This window comes from Somniosus microcephalus, chromosome 2 (assembly GCF_052327205.1).
Source record: "Somniosus microcephalus isolate GS21.2 chromosome 2, FLI_Smic_1.0, whole genome shotgun sequence".
In the NCBI taxonomy this organism is placed as follows: Eukaryota; Metazoa; Chordata; class Chondrichthyes; order Squaliformes; family Somniosidae; genus Somniosus; species Somniosus microcephalus.
Genome location: NC_140988.1, coordinates 152,255,900 through 152,279,450, shown reverse-complemented (window position 1 = coordinate 152,279,450; position 23,551 = coordinate 152,255,900). Strand labels below are relative to the sequence as shown.

The window sequence follows — 23,551 nt, the reverse complement described above, 5'->3', positions numbered from 1 at the left end:
TGCCATGTTTCCTACATTACAACAGTGACTACACCTCAAAAGTACTTCATTGGCTGTAAAGCACTTTGGGATGTCCTGGGGTCGTGTAAGGTGCTATATAAATATAAATGTAAGTCTTTCTAACAGTAGAATATAAGTCATAGAAAGTTGTGATCAAACTGCACAGTGCTCTGGTCAGACTGTACCTTGGGTATCGTGTCTAGTTCTGGTTGCTGAGAAACAAGGGAGACATTCAAGTGATGGAGGTAGCACTCACCTCATTAACGATAATGAAAAGTAGCAGCCAGTCAGAAGATCTGCTGTAATGACCCTTTAACACTGCTCAAGCATCTAACAAGCCACTTACCCAGTAGAAATATTGAAGGGCTCCTTAATTCAACTGTGGCATGTGGGCCTGTGGTATAAATGGTTGAATTTACTTGCCAGGCACTGGAGGCCTGTAGCAACATTCCTGACATTCCTGGTTTGAAGTACAGCAGAGAAGATTTCTGACTCTGGTAGCAGTTTCTACACGGCAACAAGATCAACCAATTTTAACATACTATATTGTTTTTTACATTTTGAATTTTTTCAAGTTGTACAATTTAATTTCCAGCAAAATAAAAGTGCAACATAAAACCTCCAGATACATTTTATCTAATCAGTGATGGCAACTTAAGAACATTGGTCTCAAAACTCCGTGGGCCAGCAATCCCAGCAATAACATCATGATCACGCCTGGCGAGAACCACCACTGTTGACCCTAGTGGACTTTCCAGGATCAGGTGGAGGTTCCCTAATTAGCAGGTGCCCCTGCCACTGATCTGCCCAAGGGTACCTCCATCAATAATATGCTATGTCCCACTTAGGGCCCAGAACATAGGAACTTCTGATGTAGGGATTGCCACCTCTCATATGCTGATGTCCATGTTTGGGATGGGTGGAGGCTCCACCCCCCCACCCCCCAACAGGTCATCATAGAATGCTCAATTTAAATCCCGAATCCAGCATATCTGGATCCTGGCTAAGTTTCCAGCCGATCCAGCATACACCTGTCAAAGTTATGGTAGGAGTACGCCAAAACGGCAGCAGATTTTCTGGGGCCATTATGTTCGAGTTACAGATTGGATGAAAAATATTTTTTTAAACTCCTAAGGTTGATACCGTATTCCAAAAAATAATTTAATTTCTGTTATTCTACTTATTCAATGGATGTTCTTTGCTGCTGACTTTACCCCATTTGCACTGAACTCCCACCACTTGTCTATATGACGGCATAATGTGAAGATCATTCTTTGAAGTATTGACCATCTTCAAATTATCAAGATTTTTGTTACTGGAAGAATTTACGTGGGAGTGTTGGTCGGGCAGGATTCCAGGGTGGGAGAGCTCTTCTGTACTAGTTCTAGTTAAATTGCAAATGCATTCCTCACAACACATTTGCAGTTTTACTACAATAAAGCACAGAGGAAATGTCCCCCAAGGTTGTTCCCTGTAGGCGGTTTCCATATCCAAGTAACCAGTGTCAGGAATGTGGCTACATCCCCCTTATCATTTGATGAATGTCTGGGACATGAATCATCTGCACTGATTTTATTTACTGTGCAAGGAAATTGTATTAAACTTGAAGTGACATGAAACTCACGTTTCTGCCTTTAACTATCAACCACAATCTGCACAAGAATTGAAGCCTCCAGCTTCGGTATTTCAATCACAGGACTCTACTGACTTTAACAATCTACCTTCCAGGAGTAGGAAAATGTATTTTGCGCTGTTATTAGTATGTCCATCTATCTATAAATCAATGATCATGCCAGCTAAACCAAAAAACATCTCTGATTGGATTTTACAGACTTAATTTGTTAGAGGCTGAGGTCTATTCATTTTATAACCAAGCATTTCGATTCACTCTACAATGTGAACACTGAAAATGTTAGTCATGAAATCTGCATTCATCACATTTTATAGGAAAATGTTCAACTAGTTTCAAAATCATATTTTTGCAATATGAAAGGTAATATTGGATCACAGAGTTCATTCCATGACCAAATATAAAAACAAACAAAAGTTCTGATGAAAGGTCATCGACCTGAAATGGTGGGGGAAATTTTAAGCTAACTGACAAGTTTGGGTACAATGCTGATTTTATCCTCCATTGAAGTAAATGAAGAGTCATTTTGAGTGGGCGTAAAACCAGCGTTCCACCAGATCCCATAGGTTTCCTGCCTGGTGAGTTAGGTTGAAATGACCCCCGTTAACTCTGTTTCTCTCTTCACAGATGCTGCCTGGCCTGATGATTGTGTCCAGCATTTTCTGTTATTATTTATTATTTTAAAAATTCGTTAGAATACTGGATCAGACCTTCAAAAGTCAAAATAATTCAGGGAGGGGAGAGCAGGGGTAGGGGGGACATGGCTCTGGCCCCACCACCACCTGATCCAGGAAATAAATCTTGGACATGCAGCACTGGCACCCCTTCCAGGAATATCTTGATGATCTACTGCTGACCAGTTGCTTTTAAAGGCAAAATAGAATAGCTGACAAAGATTAATTTGCTAACTAGTTTAATCAACACTTGATATTTTTCTTTTGTTTTTCAGCTCTTCCCCTATTTCTGACCAACAGGTGGATCTGTAAACTCCTCCTAACTCTGCCTGGACCTGTGGTGGTCGTTCAAAATGTTTCCCTTGCACCACTTTATACTCACGCCTACTTTTTCACTGTAATTACAATAGACAGGAATTTTGACCCCATATATCTCTTAAGATCCACAAATCATCATGCTTCTACATTCTGAAATTCCCTTTTGTAAACAACACTTACGATTAGTGAAGTCACAGACAGTACTAAAGAATTTTTGTTCTCGTGTTGTGGGCAAGGCTGGCAAACTGGCACATATTGCCACAAAGGATTTAGATATTAAGCTCTTGAGAAAGTTCAATATCAGTGACTTTTAATTAAACTGCTTCATCTCAGGAATGCAGTTGTAAGGAAGAAGCTTCTTCATGTCGCTGCGACCAGGGTCAGAATCAAGGTTAAACTAATGGCTGCCGCTACCTTTGGGTGAATTAATGTGGAATGGGTTAATGTGGAATGGGTTCATGTGGAATGGGTTCGTGTGGAAGGGGTTAATGTGGAATGGCTTCATGTGGAATGGGTTCATGTGGAATGAGTTAATGTGGAATGGGTTAACGTGGAATGGGTTCATGTGGAATGAGTTCATGTGGAATGGGTTCATGTGGAATGGGTTCATGTGGAATGGGTTCATGTGGAATGGGTTCATGTGCTGTTGATGAATAACTAGGGAAAGTGTAAGCTTTGGTAGAAAAAATACACAAAGTACAAAGAGTTTTCTGGGGTGAATTATGCCTCCACTGAACTGAGAGGAATTTTGTTTTTCTTTTCAACTGTTATGAAGACCCAGGTATCCATCAAATACATAGAAAGTTCTTTACCTTAAAAACTTTATGATTTAAATTTTTTTAAAGTGATTATGGATTGAATTTAAACATGTGACCACTGAAACAAAACACAATGATACCCGCAGAGTTTTGTGCAACTTGACTCTTCAAGCTGCAGCCTCTAACTGGCAACAGTTCCAGAAAGACAGCAGTGCATTATATATGTCACAATGTCCATCACTTCAGTCTCTAAATCACATGATCACCCGTATCGCCCATCGCAAATGACTAAAAACAAAATAAAAATCGGGGGCGGGGGATGGGAATTGGATGCATTACCAAAAAACAATTACCTGAAGTCTCATATCAATAAACTTTAAAATAATTAATAGAACTCACGGTGTAATTTGGTGAGCACCCAGCATATTTTTATCATTGTCGCATGCAGTACAGCCACAGCTGAAATTCAAATTGTGAAAATATTCTTAAAGGAGCTGGGCAGGTTAACTAATTTCTGTGAAACTCTAGTTACCTAATGGTCAGCTCCAACATGTGGTTATTTAGAAAAAATTATGGGAGCTCACTATAATATTTTGTATAACCCAGGATATACTGCTTTTATATATCGTAATTTTATTCTTGTGTCATTCATTTTTCTTATAATGCATTGAAAGAATCAAAAGTTATTATTTCTCTTTGTCTTTCATCTCCTAGCCTTTATTCCTCAACTGAAAAAGCAAAACGTTATTCTTACAAAATGGGAATATTGTGAACGCCAGGAATTGCGCTAAAGGTGCCTCACATAACCCAGTATCCAATTTTTCCATCTCTCCTTGTACAAAATTTCCCATCCTCCATTAACTTTCTACTCCAACGGTTGGACTGAACTCAGGAACTCACTGCTGGAGGATTGACTTGAATGAGCTCTTGCCCACCAATCTGTAGCTTTTTTAAAGTGTATTTTTGCATGTAGTGCATTAACTGTTGTAACACTGCTTTCACTTTAATGACTGGAAACTGGCTCCTGCATCTATTTGCCAACTTACTGACAGTCACTGTTTCCAATTTGACTATTTCCCAGGTTTCTCTCCTTATTCATAACCTTCTCCTCAAATGGCATTGTATTAATGTTTCATTTCTGATTTCTGTTGCCAATTTTTCAGCTACTTTTTAAAGTCACAACTGAATCTTTGGGGACGATTTTCCCAGCCCTGGGGAGGTGGGTATGGAGGTGGGACTGCCGGGAAAATGGCAGAATCTGGGAGTGGGTACCCATCCCGCCCCCAACCCGCTTCCGTGCCATCTTCCCAGGAGGCGGGTACCCGGGTCCTGTCTCCTCGAGGCGGGAAGGGGATTAGTGCCAATTAACTGTCTGTTAACAGGTAGTTAACAGGCAGTTTTTTGGCTAATCCCTATTTTAAGCCCTAAAGTGTGGGCTTCCCGAAGGCTCCAAACCTTGCCAGTGTCCGTGAGGCGAGCCGTGGGTCTGCGGGGGTCGGAGGGGCCGAAAAGTGCACTGTGGAGGTGAGTGATGAGTGCAAGTGTGGAGAGGTAAGTGTGTGAGGTGACTCTTAAGTGTTTTAATAAGATTACTTACCTTTGCTTCTTCCTCCAGGCTTCAACCCTTTAGGCTATGGAGCAGTCTCATCTCCACTGCAGAGATGACAGAATGACAGATGCAACAGCCTTCTACTTTCTGCTCAGGAAAGCTTTCTAAGTGAGTCTTGAGTAAAGGACTCAATTTAGAAGACAGATTGTCAGTGTTTGACAGCTTCACAGAGCTGTCAAACGATGACAATTCATCTGTCAAAAAATCTTGACAGATGAAACGTCATACGCTGACGTTCTCTGTCACTGGCTTTCCCTTAATTGGCCTGCTAAGCCCGCTGGGCGGGCTTAACAAGGTCAATCAAGGGAAATTAGCATGGGTTGGCCGGACGTCGATGGAGGCGGACTAAAACCCGACAAGCAGCAGTCCCACATCCATCACGTCCCCATTGATAAAATCACCCCCCAGTGGGAAATAATCCTTTTTCCTGATCATTGCTTAAGGTAATTTTAGCCCTTTTTTAATTGTTTCCCCAATGGATTTCCTTTATTTTCACTCATAATTCTTTAGATAAAAAGGTCAGCAACTTACTTTCTCCAAAGCCTTGGAAATGGCACTCTAGCCAACTGCAATTACTACATACAGTACAGTCAATTTATACTTTTATTTGCACAGAGCTCTTTTATCTTGGAAGCTAGAAATTGTTAGCAATGAGTTCACACCAATTCTCTGTCAAAATCATTTCAAGCTTTCAACAAAAATGCACAAAAAAAAAGTATGAAATTCTCAGAGCAGCAGTAAAAGAACGATGAACATAAAAATGTCTGCCACGGTACCATGCAATCCTGTGAGATGACTCATTAATCAGTTCAAATAGGGCACTGCTACTTAAACACTAAATTCACATAAAGTCTTTGAAAGATGCCTGCTATCACATATCAACTTTTGACATTGGCCTACTTACCAGTGGTCTGTTTTCATCTTCGTCCTTGTAGTAGTGAAGCTGATCCCCTTTCAGCACAAACCATCGCGTGTGCCAAGTCTTGACAAAGCCTCCTTGCTTTCTCAGCCATCCACACTTAATGACATTTTGCCGGGCTCGGACAGACTGGGGGCTGTCCAAGGAACCACGTTGGTCATCCATTATAAGACTAATAGATTTTCCTGGTGAAGAAAAACAGCTAATTAGGAGCATATAAGTATACATACATCATCTTGGAGTAAATAACAGACTTTATCTTATAGGTACGCATCCATATATCCTGCTGCAGACTACCCTACTTCCTCACAGGGAGCCTGGATATGAGCTAACCCACGCTCGAAGGTTTATAGAGGTAGCTCCAACCAAGGAAAACAAATGATCAAAGATCTCTTCAACTGCAGCAGAAAAAGAATCCATTCCATGCTACATGACGAATGCCAATATTACAAAATCAATACAGGATTATTTTGCCCTCTTCTATGCCCATGTAGTCTGTAATTCGTACTCAATGTAAACACTCACTCACCAGTTTCTCCACAAATGTGACTGTCACACACTTCAAATAAGCCAAATCATATCTTCATATCTATGTAATACCCATTTATAGTTTAGGGAAAGCTGAACATGTTCTGTGATCATGTAAATGATCTCGCCAGGGACTGAAGCTGTTAGCACAGCAGCTGAGGATCACATGGTAAAACCAGTCCAAATATGTGCATATTCATTTCAAACCTATGTACTGTTTACTTATTATTTCTGTTCCTGGTTATGTTATGAGCAACTTTGTTCTCATATAAGTCAAATGAGGGAACTGTTCAACCCAGATGACTTTTCTGGGCTTACCCAATTCAAATGAAATGCAATTCGAAACTGTCAAACATCAGAGATTTTTACCACATGCAATATTAATCATTTTATAATGCAGGGTATTAGAATTAAGTGTGTCAATTTTTTTTATTGTTTAAATGAGAATTCTTTAAAATTATTCCTAATGGATTTTATCTATCACAAATTAGCTGTATCTAATTAATGTTCAAAAAACAAAAAAATATCTACAAAAGCCTTGCAGTTTTCTCTAAAAATGCTTTTTGTCCAATCTCCCCTCCCCTTCGTCCATTTTAGGACCCCAATTTGTGGGAAAAAATGCGTTCTTTGCTCCTTCACCTGAAAGGATGGTGCAGTCCATCTGGATCCTTTGTGGTTGCCATCAATACTCACAATTGGTCAAAAGTGGATTAGATTCAAAGGTGTTATGTTATACTGTTACTCAGTGCTCCACCTCACCCAGATCAACAATTAGCAAAACCCATCAACTGAAGGTGATGACATTAGAAATTCTGTCCTTGACTTGAAGTTGTACTTGGGTTCCCAGGACAGAAGTCCTGCATTTTAGCACTTCCGTACAGTTGCTAACCTCTATTTCTGTTTTACAGAGACATAAATATTGCTTCAAATAATTCAAATACTTTAGGATCATCTATCTTTTTCTTAATGTGCTACATCAAAATATAATAAAACATTTTTTTTTGATTTTCTGTAAATTTTGCAATCGAGTGTTAGTTTGTACTCGGGTTAATATTTTCACTGAAGTTAGTAAACAGGAGTTTCGCTCTCCCCACCCCCAACCACCACCCAGTTTTTACAAGAGATGGACAACACGTTAATGTTACAAACTTCGTTGTGGTGCTGGTTCAAGGCAGTCAAAGTTTCTAAAATAATTGACTACTGACATTGTTAAGATTAAAATAGCACCTCCTTGAGGATTCAACCGACATCATCAACATCACATTAACCCAACTGACATTTCCCATCTGCCAAAATATATGGTACAGTATCAGCAGAGAATTTGAAGTATTGTTGAACTGTGTTATTCTATTAACAAAACTCTTTTTTGGGGAACTGAGAAGAGCAAAAACAAATGTGCATCATTTTCAAATGAAATGAAGTTTCACACAAGTGCACAATGATCTGCTTGGCAGAATTTTAACTTGCAGGCAGGTAGGGAGTGGGGGGCTGGAATGCAATCGGGAAACCCAGGAGAAGGGGTTTCCCTCAGGCCCTGCTGACTTTAAACGGCAGGGCCTGATTAACATTTTTATTCTCTGTTTCCTGCCTGCAGCCAGCTAAATGGAGAGGTTGTCTGACTGTTGGGCGGGTAGCAGAGAGGAGGGAGGGAGGGATCAGAGATCTGTTGGGCGGGGGGTGGAGGAGGTAGGAATGGGGGGAAAAGGTAGGAAGGCTGAGGATCAAAGTTAGCTGGAGATCTGGGGGGGTGGAGGAGGTGGTTGGAAGGCTGGGGATCAGAGGGGGCCGGAGATCGGGGGGGGTAGGAATGCTGGGGATCGGAGGGGGGCTGGGGGTCGGAAGGTCGGCAGGGGGGAGGGAGGGGGGGCAGGGTCCGGGCCGAGAATCAGAGGTCAGAGTGGGAGTCAGGGGCCGGGGCCTGGGAGGTTATGAGTAACCTGATCCACCAGGTGGTGCTGTGGCAATTGCTCTCCTGAGTTAAGTCTGATCTGTACTGTGGTACTCTTTGTTTTTGCTGCCTCATGGCAGAAGTTTTTATGTGCAAGTGTTGATTAAACCATGTTACGGAGTTAACCGGTGTCCGTCTCCATCTATGGCCACCTCAAGATACCACATATGGTGACGAGAATAAAGGACGGAAAAGTTTTGGTGGATCAGTCATAGTTAGGGAGTATTCGGAAGAGGTGCTCGGGTTGGTTAGCAAACTAGTCGGAAAAGCACGAGGCTAGGCCGCGGGAGTCGAAACGGAGTTTGATTTTTTGGCTGAAGTGACCGGACTCCAAGGATGGCAGGAACGGTAGGCTCCGTGGCACCTTTTGACAGCAAGTCGCAGTCTTGGGAGGAGTATATTGAAATACTGAGCCATTTCTTTATGGCAAACGAGGTGGACAGTGCTGAAAAGAAAAGGGCCATTTTACTGAGTTGTGTGGGAGCGCAAACCTATACACAGATGAGGAATCTGCTGAGCCCGGAGCGGCCAGGAGAAAAATCTTTTGACGAGTTGGTGAGTCTACTAAAGAATCATTTCAATCCGAAACCTAGTGAAATAGTACAGAGATGGAAATTCAATTCGAGGATTAGGAGGCCAGAAGAAAGCGTTACTGAGTATGTGGAGGAGCTTCGGAAGCTCGCACAGGACTGTAATTTTGGAAATACGCTCACAGTCATGTTAAGGGACAGACTAGTATGCGGAGTTAACGACAACAGTATACAGCAAAGGTTGCTGTCAGAAGAAGGATTAACGTTTGAGACGGCACTTAAAAAAGCACAAGCCATGGAGATGGCTAACAAGGACATTAAGGACTTAAACAGTATGAGCAAGGAGAAATGGAGTAAACCAGTGGGAGGAGCTGTTTTCAAGATGGAAGCTGGCGCGAAAAGTCCACCAGTCGGGGTTGGGGATTGCTACCGATGTGGCGGGATGAGCCATTATGCAAAGGACTGCAGGTTTGCAAAGGCAAAGTGCCACAATTGTGGAAAAATAGGGCACTTAAAGAAAGCCTGTAAAAGGGCAGTGAGTGAGAGAAGCAGTGCTAAAGGGGCAAAGCATGCTAAAGGGGGGAGGGAGAAGTACACAAAGCGGGCAAATTACATACAAGAGGAAGAGTCTAGTGAGTCTAGTGAGGAGGTTTTCACTATATACAGTATAGACACTTCAAGGCCCAACGTACCCCCTCTCACTCAGTATTTGATAGTGGACGGAGGTCAAGTAAAGTTTGAGATTGACACCGGATGTAGTGTAACCATAATGTCGCAGACTGAGCACGCCAAGCTGTGGGGGGAAGCAAAAGTACCAGAGCTAGGTACATGCCCCATTAGTCTCAAAACCTACACAGGACAGAAGGTGGACATTTTGGGGGCAGCGGAAGTACAAGTGGAACACAAAGGAGTCACCAAAGAGCTTACGGTGGTAGTGGTAGCAGGGTCAGGGCCAAACCTGTTAGGGCGAGGGTGGATCAGTGAGTTGAGTGTGGACTGGCAGGCAATGAATAAAATGGAGGACAGTACAGAGGCACTGCAAGAAGTGCTGATGAAGCATGAGTTAGTGTTCAAGGACGAACTGGGCACCTTAAGGGGAGCCACAACCAAGATTCATGTAGCCAGTGATGCCACGCCTCGTTTCTTTAAACCAAGGTCGGTACCTTTTGCAATGAAAACCAAGGTTGAGGCGGAACTAGATCGCCTGCTAAGGGACAGAGTAATAGAACCAGTGAAATTTTCAGACTGGGCAGCACCAATAGTCCCGGTATTGAAGCCCGACGGTAACGTAAGGGTGTGTGGTGACTATAAGTTAACAGTGAACAGAGTATCATCACTGGAACAGTACCCCATTCCGAGAATGGAGGACATGTTAACATCGCTCGCTGGGGGAGAAAGATTCAGCAAACTGGACATGAGTCATGCGTATCAGCAGATATTGCTAGATGAAGAATCAAAAAAGTTTGTCACGGTGAACACGCACAAGGGGCTGTTCACGTATGCCAGGTTACCATTTGGTGTCAGTTCTAGCCCAGCAATATTCCAACGGACTATGGAGGGCATTCTGCAGGGCATTCCAAAGGTGGCCGTGTACTTAGATGATATTCTGCTAACAGGAAGTGACGATCAGGATCACTTAAAAACACTGGACAAAGTGCTTGTATCCGACAATGCACAGTGTTTTGTTAGTGAAGGGAGCAAAGAATTCATGGTAAGGAATGGAATCACACATGTCCCCTCGGCTCCATATCACCCAGCCTCAAATGGGTTAGCCGAGCGAGCCGTGCAGACTTTTAAGGAGCTCATGAGGAAGAGCTCAGGTGACACCCTGGAGACCAAGCTCAATAGAGCCTTGTTTAGTTATCGTATAACACCCCAAGCTACCACGGGGCTTTCTCCGGCTGAGTTGATGATGGGGAGAAAGTTGCGGTGCACGTTAGACCTGATACACCCAGATCTCAAAAGCAAGGTTGAAACAAAACAAACAAACCAAAAAGCGTACCATGACAAACATACTAAAGCTCGCCATTTCGCCATAGGGGACTCTGTGTACACCCGGAACTTCGGTTATGAACCTAAATGGATACCAGGACTAATCCAGGACATTACAGGACCTGTGTCATACTCCGTGTTACTAGGGGATGGTCGAGGGGTTTGTCGGCATGTGGATCAGCTTTTCAGCCGGCAGCAGGGGGAACTGCCTCAGATGGAACAAAGGGCAGTAGAGGAGGCTGTTCCAGGACCCAGCACAGCTTATAAGGTGCCAGTGGACACTGGTACTGCCAGGCCACAGCGGGACAGAGTAAAACCAACATCAGAGACTACTCCAATCTCAAGTGCGAATGAATCTGAGAATCCACCACAAGTGGAATTAAGACGTTCACAAAGGATTCGCAAGCAACCAGAAAGACTTATACAAACCTGTTAAATTAGTCAGGGGTTAACCATGGTTAGAGCATACTGGTTAATTAAAACGTAGTACCTAGTAAGGGTTATTGTTTAAAAATTGCATACGGCAATCTTAAGGGGGGAGGAGTGTAGTAACCTGGGAGGTTATGAGTAACCTGATCCACCAGGTGGTGCTGTGGCAATTGCTCTCCTGAGTTAAATCTGATCTGTACTGTGGTACTCTTTGTTTTTGCTGCCTCATGGCAGAAGCTTTTATGTGCAAGTGTTGATGAAACTATGTTACGGAGTTAACCGGTGTCCGTCTCCATCTATGGCCACCTCAAGATACCACAAGAGGCCAGAGTGGGATTGAAGATTGGAGGCCTCGTGGGAGCCTCCGGAGAGAGGTCAGGGGGGAGATTGGAAGGGTCAAGGAGGGTGTCTGATTGCGAGGTGTTGGCGAAGCAGGAATGCTGGATCCAGCAGGTTGGCACTTACCTTCTGCATCCAGCAGATCTTGCCTTCCTTTAGCTGCTGGGTTCCTCGAGGCCCAGGAAACCTGGCTGCCAAAAGTTAGGAATATAGGAACAGGAGTTGGCCATTGAGCCCCTCGAGCCTGTTCCGCCATTCAATGAGATCATAGCTGATCTGCGACCTAACTCCATATACAGCCTTTGCCCATATCCTTGAATAACTTTAGTTAACAAAAATCTATCAATCTTCGATTTAAAATTAACTATTGAACTAGCATCAACTGCTGTTTGTGGAAGAGAGTTCCAAACTTCTACCAGCCTTTGTGTGTAGAAGTGTTTCCTAATTTCGCTCCTGAAAGGTCTGGCTCTAATTTTTAGACTATGGCCCCTAGTCCTAGACTCCCCAACCAGTGGAAATAGTTTCTCTCTATCTACCCTATCTGTTCCCCTTAATAACTTGAAAACTTGGATCAGCTCGCCCCTTAATTTTCTAATTTCTAGGGAATACAACCCTAATTTGTGTAATCTCTCCTCATAACTTAACCCTTGAAGTCTGGCTATCATTCTGATAAACCTATGCTGCGCTCTCTTCAAGGCCAATATATCCTTGCTACGGTGTGGTGAACAGAACTGCTCACAGTACTCCAAGTGTGGTCTAACCAGGGTTTTGTTTAGCTGCAGCATAACTTCTACCTCCTTGTATGCTAGTCCTCTAGATAGAAAGGCCAGCACTCCATTAGCCTTTTTGATTATTTTCTGTGCCTGTTCATGACATTTTAATGATCTATGTACCTGGACCCCCAAGTCTCTTTGGACCTCCACTGTTTGTAGCCTTTCACCATTTAGAAAGTACCTGAAGAGATCGCAAATTCTGTTTGAAGAATGGACTCAGTCGAGAATATTTTTGTGGACTTTATGGGCTGAAGGTGTTTTCCCTGTGGTGGGATCACCCTGTGCAAATGCATAGGGGACTGGTTTGTTAAAACTCCAGAGAGCGCATGGCAGTTGGCTGTGACAAAAGAACTGTCAGTCATCCAGAATGTATGGGTTCGCCCGACAGTCCTGGAAAAAGGAAGGGGACCATTGAACTTGAACTTATTAGAAAGGCCACTCTAATATGCAAAGCAGTTCTCACCTCCATCTCAGAAGAGAAGCAGAACAATGAACCCACTGGCCTCAGCCAGCCGAAAAGGAACCAGTTTTTTTCCCAACACAAAGACCGAAAGATATGTCCCAGACTTAGGGCCATTAATCCAATGCTCATGGGTCCGAGGACAACGCATCACCGATTAAGCACCGGAGTGCGTAGAAACAAAAGGATTTTAAAGATTGGCGGGAAAGATAGGGATAGCCAGTCTCCTATAAAAGATAGATTATTTTCCACCATTCTTTCTCTCTCTTTCGCTCCCTGCTCCAATAAGATCGAACTAACAAGAAGTACCAGAGAAAGAAGCTGCTGAGTGAAGCGATCGAGCCAAGCCAGTAACCAGATATCCCAGGCAAGCTGGGTGAGGTGTAAGGGGCTCAGGGTTTTTCTCAGAAGTGAAGCTTTTGGGCTATTCTGGGGCGGTGGGGGGGAGCTTCGTTTATGTGGTGTATGTTACCTGTTCCACCTTAAGAGAACTACTTTAAGAGATGTACTACTTTCTCTTGGCTGCTGTATACTGTAATACCGGTGGTGACCACACCGGTATATAAGCGTTGTGTAAGGATTTGCTGGGCAGTTCAGCCCTGACCTCCGAATAGTAAAGACCTGTTAAAAGTTGTTCTTGTTGTCTGTGTCCAGTGATTGATCCTAAACATAACTGGGACACACAGACTCAACAGTGGCGACGAGTCCGATCTTACCCTGCAGCAATTTTACATCCAAGGCAGCTTCGTCCTCAAAACGGGCGTCGAGAAGAGGCATCCACCCTCATCATCCTGCTGAGCACCATCGCACAGGAGGCATCGAGAACCCGGGTTAAAAAGAAAAAGAATCTGACCACGAAGCCCTCCATCAGCGACAGGCAGTGATCATCCCTTCTACCACGGTGGTGGGTAAGCCGATCAGCGACACAAGCAGAAAGTCGGCCGCGTTGACTGTGGAGTAGGGGAGGGAAAACGGAGGAATAAGGGCGGAGAGCTCGACCACGGCCGGTAGAAAGGGCCGGGCTGCAATCGAGGCCGAGAGGCACAGTGACTGGGGCAGCTTAAGGCTCGAGAGCCGCGGAGAACTCAAACGCAGCCGGCGTACAGGACCGGGCTGCAAGCGGGGCTGCGAGGCAAAGCAGCGTCGGGGAGTGAGAACCGCTGGGGAGGCAAGAACGGCAGCAGCAAGGCAATCGCCATTGCAGCCAGCGGGGGAAGACAAGCGCGGGAAGCCACCATTTTAGTAGGCGGGGGAAGAAGACAAGCGCGGGAAGCCGCCATTTTGAGAAAAAGAATTTTTTTTTTTAAAAACTTGCAAGGATGCCTAAACATGGGAGCATTAATACCTTTGATAGTGATATCGAAGATTGGACCATGTATGTAGAACGTATGGAAGTTTATTGTAAAGCAAATAAGGTACCAGATGATGAGAAAGCACTAACCTTATTAAGCTCAATGGGTGCGAAGACATACGGGCTATTGAAGCACCTTCTATCACCAAATAAACCGGCGGATCAGACTTTCGCGAATATTGTTACTGTCCTGAAAAATCATTTAAACCCCACGCCGCTGATGATAGCGGAACGATTTAAATTTTACAGGAGAACGCAGTTGAAAGACGAAAGCAACGCTGAATTTTTAACTGAACTACGTAAGCTATCGAAGTACTGTCAGTTTGGAACAGGACTAGCAGATGCGCTGAGAGATAAATTTGTGTGTGGATTGTTAAAAGAAGGAACACAAAGCGACTGCTTGAGGAGAATGATCTTACGCTTGATAAAGCTGTCACTATTGCAGCATCGCAAGAAGCCGCAGCGAGAGGCACTGCGGAAATGCAGCTACGGTCACCGGAACTCTGCACCAATCAAATGGTCTTGAGTACAGTAAAATGTTATCGTTGTGGAAAGACAACGCACGGTCAGAACCAGTGCTGGTTCAAAAATCAGGAATGCAGAAAATGTGGCAGGCTTGGTCACATAGCTAAAGTATGCCGGTCAGGAAAGAAGACCAGCAACAAAAAGTCACCGCAGGAAAAGTACAAAAAGGTACACAAGGTGACAGAGAACAGTTCGAACGAACAGAAGTCAGATTCAGACTCCAGCAGTAATGAACTGGGTAGTCTAAGAGTACACAATGTTGGTAAGGAAGCAGACCTCCAAACAATTTGGGTCACACTTCAGATAGCAGGAGTCCAAGTGAAGATGGAATTGGACACTGGATCAGCATTGACGGTCATGAATAAGAAAGATTACAAAAGGTTATTCCCACATATTCCCCTACGGGATACGGAGATTGTATTGAAAACATACACGGGGCAAAGAGTATACCCCATCGGGAAGATAGAGGTAAAGGTGGTCCACAAGGGCAAAGAAAGCCGAGGAATGGACTTATATGTGCTACCTGAGGGAGGTCCACCACTACTGGGATGGGAGTGGATTAGGAAAATAAATATGGACTGGCATTCCTTAAAAGCACTAACGGTAGATTCCGGTACAAAAGATGTCAAACCTAAACGATTGTCCAGAATATTGGACGATGCTAAAGAGGTGTTCCAACAGGGACTGGGAACACTGAGAGGAATTACGGCAAACATCAAGGTTGAAGAACATGCAAACCCGAAATTTTTCAAAGCCAGACCGGTACCTTATGCAATACGACCTGCTGTGGAAGCTGAGCTGGAAGGGCTAGAACGTTCAGGAGTACTGTCTAAGGTAGACTGGAGTGAGTGGGCCACGCCCATTGTCCCCGTCATGAAGCGTTAATCGAGCAACAAGCTGGGGGAACCGGGGAAGGTTCGCATCTGTGGAGATTTCAAGATCACTGTTAATCCGGTGCTTCACACGGTGCAGTATCCGCTTCCGCGGATTGAGGATATCTTCGCTTCGTTGTCTGGCGGGAAACACTTCACCAAGATAGACCTGGCGCAGGCGTACTTACAGATGGAAGTTGAGGAAGAGTCACGCCAGTATCTCACGATCAACACGCATAGAGGCTTGTACCGGTATAATAGACTGGTTTTTGGAGTGGCATCGGCTCCAGCAATTTGGCAGAGGGCCATGGAGCAGGTATTACAGGGAATTCCAGGTACACAATGTTACCTGGACGATATTCTGATTACAGGAGATGATGACGAGGAACACCTTGCAAATTTGGAACTGGTGCTCACCAGATTGAAAGAATATGGACTTCGAGTTAATCGCCAGAAATGTGAATTCTTTCAGAAGCGGATCTCGTACTGTGGTCATGTCATTGACCAGGAGGGGCTTCATAAGTCTCCTGACAAGATCGAAGCTGTTGTGAAGGCTCCCGCTCCGGAAAATGTATCCCAATTGAGGTCGTTTCTAGGGTTGATTAACTATTACCATAAGTTTCTGCCAAATTTATCCACGGTGCTGCACCCGCTGAACGCTCTTTTGTAGAAGGGAGTACCATGGAAGTGGAGCGAGGACTGTAAGAGGGCCTTTCGCAAAAGCAAGGCATTGATCACCTCAGAGGAAGTGTTGGCTCACTTCAACCCGACACTGCCTATTCGTTTGGCTTGTGATGCTTCTCCATATGGTATTGGGGCAGGACTCTCACACAAGTTGCCAAATGGCCAGGAGAGGCCAGTTGCGTTCGCATCCAGATCATTGACCTCCGCTGAGCGCAACTATGCTCAGATAGATAGGGAGGCTCTCAGCCTTGTGTGGGGAGTAAAGAAGTTTAATCATTACCTGCAGGGCCAAAAGTTTACGCTTCTGACAGACCACCAGCCGTTGGTATCCATTTTTAACCCTAAGAAGGGTGTTTCGGTGATGACAGCACAGAGACTCCAGAGATGGTCCCTTTTCCTAGGGGCACATCAATATCAGGTTGAATTCAAAGGTACAAAGCAGCATGGTAATGCTGATGGGCTGTCGCGCCTGCCACTACCTACAGAGGAGGAGGCACCGACGGTTGACCCTGTTGAGTTATTTCACTCGACCATCATCGAATGTTTACCAGTCACCAATGCAAGTATTGAAAGAGAAACCAGGAACGACCCGACACTGTCCAGGGTCTACGAAGTGACAGTGAAGGGATGGCCAGCACATGGTGATCCACTGTTACCGGCATTCTCAGCAAGACGAGAACAGCTGTCCGTCTGTCAAGGAACATTGATGTATGGAACAAGGGTGATTATTCCTCTTAAGTTAAGAGAGAGAGTTCGAAAGGAACTGCATGAAGGTCATCTGGGGGGAGTCAAGATGAAAAGCCTTGCTAGGGCTTATGTGTGGTGGCCGGGTATCGACCAACAGATAGAGGAGCTGACGAAAAGCTGCTCAGGGTGCCAAAAAGTGCAAAATGCACCTCCGATTGCACCGCTGCATCCATGGGAATGGCCTTCAACCCCATGGCAACGTGTACATATTGACTTTGCTGGTCCTTTCATGGACTCCATGTTTTTAATTGCGGTGGACGCACATTCTAAATGGCCAGAAGTGATTAAGATGACTACCACTACCTCGGAAAAGACGATCGCGGTGTTAAGAACGATATTTGCAAGAAATGGATTGCCAGAACAAATATGTTCAGACAACGGACCACAGTTCGTGTCAGAAGAATTCCAGAGATTCATGAAGAATGGGATGAAACATTATACCTCTGCCCCATATCATCCGGCTACAAACGGGTTGGCCGAGAGATTTGTACAAACGTTCAAAAAAGCGATAAAGGCCATGAGCAAAGATCAGATTCCACTACAACACAAGGTGGACAAATTCCTACTGGCATATCGAAACGCCACCCATGCAGTGACAAACCAAAGTCCTGCCATGATGTTCTATAACAGGAGGTTGCGGTCCAGGTTGGACTTGTTAAAACCAAATGTGCAGAGGGAAGTTGAAAACAAACAGTTCCAGCATATAAATAACAAGAGCACTCGGAGTTTCGAAATAGGACAACCAGTGTTAGCCCGGGATTATAAAAACGAGAAATGGCAATCTGGAACAATTCGGGCCAGACAAGGACCCCTGATGTACACGGTAGATGTTGGTGAAAATGTAATACGGCATCATGCTGACCAACTGGTAGAATCAAGAACAAGGGTCGAACCCATGGTTACGGCAGAGACAACCGTGGAAGAAGTTAGTGAACCTGAAGCATCTACCTCAGAAGTGAATGTACCTGATGATGATGTCCAAGCCATAAGCGACCAACTAGATGAGTCACCCCAACAACGAGAATCAGAGACCCCTGAAAGGCGTTATCCAACTCGAATCAGGAGGCCTCCTCAGAGACTGAATCTTTGAACTGTTTTGCATGAAGTTGTATATATGTTATTATGTTATGTTAAATGGGGATATAACTGTTAAGCTAAAAAGGGAGGATTGTGGTGTATGTAACCTGTTCCACCTTAAGAGAACTACTTTAAGAGATGTACTACTTTCTCTTGGCTGCTGTATACTGTAATACCGGTGGTGACCACACCGGTATATAAGCGTTGTGTAAGGATTTGCTGGGCAGTTCAGCCCTGACCTCCGAATAGTAAAGACCTGTTAAAAGTTATTCATGTTGTCTGTGTCCAGTGATTGATCCTAAACATAACTGGGACACACAGACTCAACAGTTTGGTTCAGCCAGGCGAAGGGGTTTATGCGACTGGGTCATTCGTTGGTCGGGGTGGAATTAGAGTCCCCCGTAGCAACAAGGGAATTACTACTTGTTATAGTCCCCAGTTTTGTTCTGTAAGTATGTTGTTTGTAACCTGGATTTTATTCTCCACAGGGACAGTGATTTTGTTTAGTAGTGTATGTTAGACCAAATAAATGTAAGTTTGATTTTTCACCGAAGCATTCCTGCCCATGACTTATTTCATTTACACTCTGAATAATAATTCCCGGGTATATAACTTTCGTAAGGCCGGGGGCGATTCGAACCGTCCATCCAGCAATTGGGCTAGGATCAAAAACCGCTTACATCTCTTGGCGACCAGCGGCAGAACCTGGGTCAAAGGAGTGTAGATCAGTCATGGACAGCGCTTCTGGCGAAAGATCCCAAATGGAGGAAAGGATTTCTTCATATGTGTTTAAGAAGGTTAACGTCACTAAGAAGTGGGTGCTAGGCTTGTTGCGTGCTGAGCGTCCGGTGGACGCAGCAGCAGAATGGAAGGAGGGCAAGGAGCATAGGCGCAGCATTGAAAAGGCGATATGGCTCGTCTGTCTACAAAGACAAGTGCAACTGCTAGATAAGCAGGTTGCTAAGTTAGAGGCAGAGTTCAGGGAGTCCGAGGCACAGTCAGATGTAAGGGCTGTAGTAGGGAGCAGGTTATGCATGGAGCTAAGGGATGAGAAGCAGGTAAGAATAAGCCAGGAGGAAACCTTCCATAACCATAAGGAGTTCTTGCAATGCCAGATAACTGAGGCAAAGGGGAATGAAAGGGTGGTTAGGGAGGAGAACGCTCGCTTGTCAAGTGAGGTAAAGGTGCTGGGAGAGCAGTTGAAGGATATTCAGGTGGCATACAGAGTCGCCAGCACTGGAGGGTTTGATATGAGTAATCATGGTCCTTGCCAGGAGCAGATCTGGAATTTAGCAGATGCTCTATCTAATGCCAAAAGGATGGTCTGTTTGGTAGCTCCAGGAGTGTCCCAGGTAGATGAGGAAGAGCAGGAGGCAGATAAGGACGACTGTAAGGCAGAAGAGAATGCTCGACCACCGCCCGAAGTGCCGGGACCAGAACCCATGTGCCCTGTCCGGCAGTGGAAATTCGGTGCGCCCGTAGACGGTCAAGAGCAAGGAGCACTGCAGAGTGACTTTCTGGTCCCGTATACGACCCCCGTGCTGCAGGCAATGGTCTCTAACCTGATCAAACTGACCAGCACAGGGGATCCATCTGTCCATTTTACAGATGTGGAGGAGGTGGGGGGGATCAATAATTGTAACGAAGCTGAGACAACCAAATTACTTTTATTTTCCCTGGATAGTAGGTTGTACCAGTCGCTCTCAGCGGGTAGCAAGAGGGGGCAGGGTACGTTAGAGGGGATAAAGGATAACATCCTAGAGGCTATGGGCCTCAATGATGGAAGTCCCTTCTCCTGAGTGGAAAGGACACTGCAGTCAGCTGGGGAGGCACTGCAGGCTTTCGCGGACAGGCTTTGGCCCATCTACCAGAGTGCCTGTGCGTGGGTGCCCGACCGGGCGCTGCTGCAGGGGGAGCCTAGGGCTCATTGGCTGAGGACTCTGGTGGCGAACAGCCTGCCCAGGATCAAGGCCAAAGCAGAGGGGTGGTTCGATTCCAGGGATCCCCAGACCACAGAAGAGAGTGTGATCCGGCAGTTAACGCTCTCTTTTAAGAATGGTAGGGGTGAGGATGACAAACCAAAGGGCAGAGTACACGAGTTAAAGCCTAGTGGAGGCAACGTTAGAAGAGAGTGGCGCCAGGAAGGGGGTAGCTCAGAGAAGAAGCAGGGTTGTTATGGGTGCGGGAGTAAAGGGCACTGGAGGAGAGACTGCCCAGTCTCTGACAAAAGGAGTGGGAAAGGGGATCCTCCAACACCAGTGCAGATAGCCGCAGCTGTGGCAGGAAGCAGCACTGATCCGTTCGCGGTATTAGTGGCTGCTCTCCGCGCAGTATTTCCGGCAGGGCAGAGTAGGGTGGACGCGGCAGCGGGCAGTGTACTCCCATCCGCCCCGAACAATCCCGACCCATGACTAGGGGCTTCTCAGCCCGTTTACCTGTGCCCACTAAGTTATGATGCTTGGAAGAGACCGTGCGTGAAGATGGGGGTGGAGAAGTTGCAAGGGACCTATCTGCTGGACACTGGAGTGTCAAGCACCATTGTCTATGTGGATAACCCGACCACATCACCTCTATCGAGCAGGGTCCCATATAACTTAGTAGGGTTCAACGGGAACGAACAGGCTGGGTCTTTCTCCATCCCGCTAACCATCGATCTGGGTACACTCCATACGAGTGGAAATGTGTCCTGATGCGGTGGGAGCGGGAGGGAATAGGCATTTTGGGGGCAGATTTCATATTGGCCCACAAGATATTGGTGGATTTCCGGAATCACTGTCTTTGTGGGGTGGTATGCACGGGAAAGGAGAAGGAGGTGGTAGTTATACCAGGAAAGCAAGGCAAGGGAATCGTGTGTACGATGAAACCCAAGGGTAGTTATGACCTTGAACTTTTGGTTACTTCTACCCCGGCGGAGTACATAGCGGATGTGCGAGCCAACCTCGCGGCATTACTACACACAAGCATGACTGTGGGAGGGTAATAGGGGTGGAGGTCAGAGTAGAAGGAGACCCCATGTCCCGACCACAGAAACAGTACAACTTCCCCAGAGAGGCAGAGGTGGATTTAAAGATGGCAGTGGGATCACTGGTTGAGCAGGGTGTGTTGAGACCCATAGCGACCCATGTGAACTCTCCGATTTGGCCGGTTAGGAAACCGGACAATTCATGGAGAGCCACTGTGGACTATCGGGTTCTTAACAAGAACATCCCAGCCTGAGCCCCCAGCGTCGCAGCCATAGCCAACCTGATCAGGAGTATCCCAGCATCCGCGAAAACATTCACGGTGCTGGACATTTCGAACGGATTCTGGTCTATCCCTCTCAAAAAGGAGGACCAGTATAAGTTCGCATTCACTTTCAAGGGTCAGCAGTACACATGGACCTGCCTTCCCCAGGGGTTTCACAACAGTCCTTCAATTTTCCACCAATGTATGGCCAACTGTTTAAAAGGGTTCAGCAGACCACAGCAACTTGTGCAGTACGTGGCCGACCTGCTTTTGTTCTCCAACGAGGGGGAGGAGCATGGCCCACTGCTGGCTGAACTGCTGAGTCTGTTAAAGGAAGCTGGGTTCGAGGTTAATCCCAAGAAAGCACAGATCGGCCAGCAGGAAGTAAAATTCCTCGGGCTGACCATGCGTGCTGGGGAGAGGGCCATCGATGAGGCGAGGAGGAAGGCGGTACAGGAGCTACCTGCCCCGACCACGGTAACGGGGGTAAGATCCTTCCTGGGACTCACAGGGTACTGCAGGGATTTCATAGAGGACTATGTCGCTACGGCAGCTCCTCTACTCTGGCTCCTCCACAAGGGAGTGGGCTGGGAGTGGGATGAGGACTGCATGGCAGCTTTTAGTTGTCTGAAGGGAGATCTGCAGACCGCACTGGCTTTAGGAGTGATTGATGGGGGAAAGGAGTTCTTTTTGGAGGTAGCTGCCACAGGGGACAGTTTGAGCGCAGTGCTGCTCCAGGAGCGGCATGGTAAGTCATAGTCATAGAGTCATAGAGTTATACAGCACAGAAAGAGGCCCTTCGGCCCATCGTGTCTGCGCCGTCCATCAAGCCCTGTCTAATCTAATCCCATTTTCCAGCATTTGGTCCATAGCCTTGTATGCAATGGCATTTCAAGTGCTCATCCAAATGCTTCTTGAATGTTGTGTGGGTTCCTGCTGTTGTGTATGTAATAGGTATGTTACTTTAAACCTATGTCCAGGGCAGCACTACTTTGGAGGGCGTAGTGATACCGTAGTACCACTCCTGGCCATAGGGGTATAAATAGTACTGTGGGTACTGATCTCCCCTCAGTTCCCGCCTGTTGGTATTAAGTAAAGACCTACGTTGAATCTTCCAAGCTGTCTCTTCATTATTGGATTAAGTATAGACACATACTTTACACTGGCGACGAGTAAGGTTCGAACTCACCAGTACATGGTGCAACAAAGGAACGGTAGCAGTACGGAGCGAGAAGGAGAGAGGCTTCTTACCAGCCAGCCTGCAGAGTCCAGCGTCGACCGAAGGAGGCCGCCCAGCACTCCGGGTTCAGGAGGAGCGGCAGCAATGGAGCGAGAGAGAGAGGGTTCCAGCGGAGGCTGCAGCAGCTGAGAGAAGAGGCTGAACGTGCGCTCCAGCCACGGGGCAAAAGTCCACCCAGGGCCAGGTAAACTGAAATCCTTCCCGGGGAACGGGAGCTGCAAGGGCCAGAACGGGCAGGCGATCTGGGGAACAAACGGAGCCACGAGGACTAGCAAGCCACGAGAGGGGAAGGTCTTTGTTAATAGTGGCGGTGGCAATAACAGGAGCTGCAAGGGCCAAAAATAACGAAGCTGGAGAGAGGTCGTTAGCAGCAGCAGGAGAAAAGGCGGGAAAAACGCCATCTAGTGGACAAAGGGGAAAAGTTTTTTTTTCTCTTCAGCAGTTTAAAATAAAAAAAAACAAAAACGCCATCTAGTGGAGAAAGGCGGGAAAAGCTCTTCAGCAGTTTAAAATGTCTAAGGAAGGTTGGTTGTCAGCATTTGTTGAGGACACAGAAGAGTGGGATGCCTATATTGAAAGGCATGAACTTTATTGCATAGTAAACAAGGTGGAAGATGACAAAAAGGTAGCAACCTTATTAAATTGTATGGGGGCAAAAACATACGGTCTGCTGAGGAATCTTCTTACTCCAGAAAAGCCAGCAGACAAAACGTATGCCCAAATTGTTGATACGTTAAAGGTACATTTAAACCCTAAGCCACCATTTATAGCGGAAAGGTACCGCTTCTACAGATGCGACCAAAGGAATGATGAGTCGCAGGCAGCCTATTTAGCTGAGCTCAGAAGGTTGTCCAAACATTGCCAGTTTGGAGCCATATTGGCGGACGCGATCAGAGACAGATTTGTCTGTGGCATGTTAAATG

General features: G+C 45.8%; 1 protein-coding gene across 1 annotated transcript in view; it reads right to left on the bottom strand.

Annotated features, from left to right (window-relative positions):
- arhgap24 (Rho GTPase activating protein 24) overlaps positions 1-23,551 on the bottom strand; it is a 730,398-nt gene that overhangs the window by 559,494 nt on the left and 147,353 nt on the right. The window contains exon 2 of the mRNA XM_085963615.1: positions 5,894-6,093. Within this exon, the coding sequence (XP_085819741.1) occupies positions 5,894-6,073 (180 nt within the window). The 5' untranslated portion in view covers positions 6,074-6,093. The remainder of the gene's footprint in view (positions 1-5,893; positions 6,094-23,551) is intronic.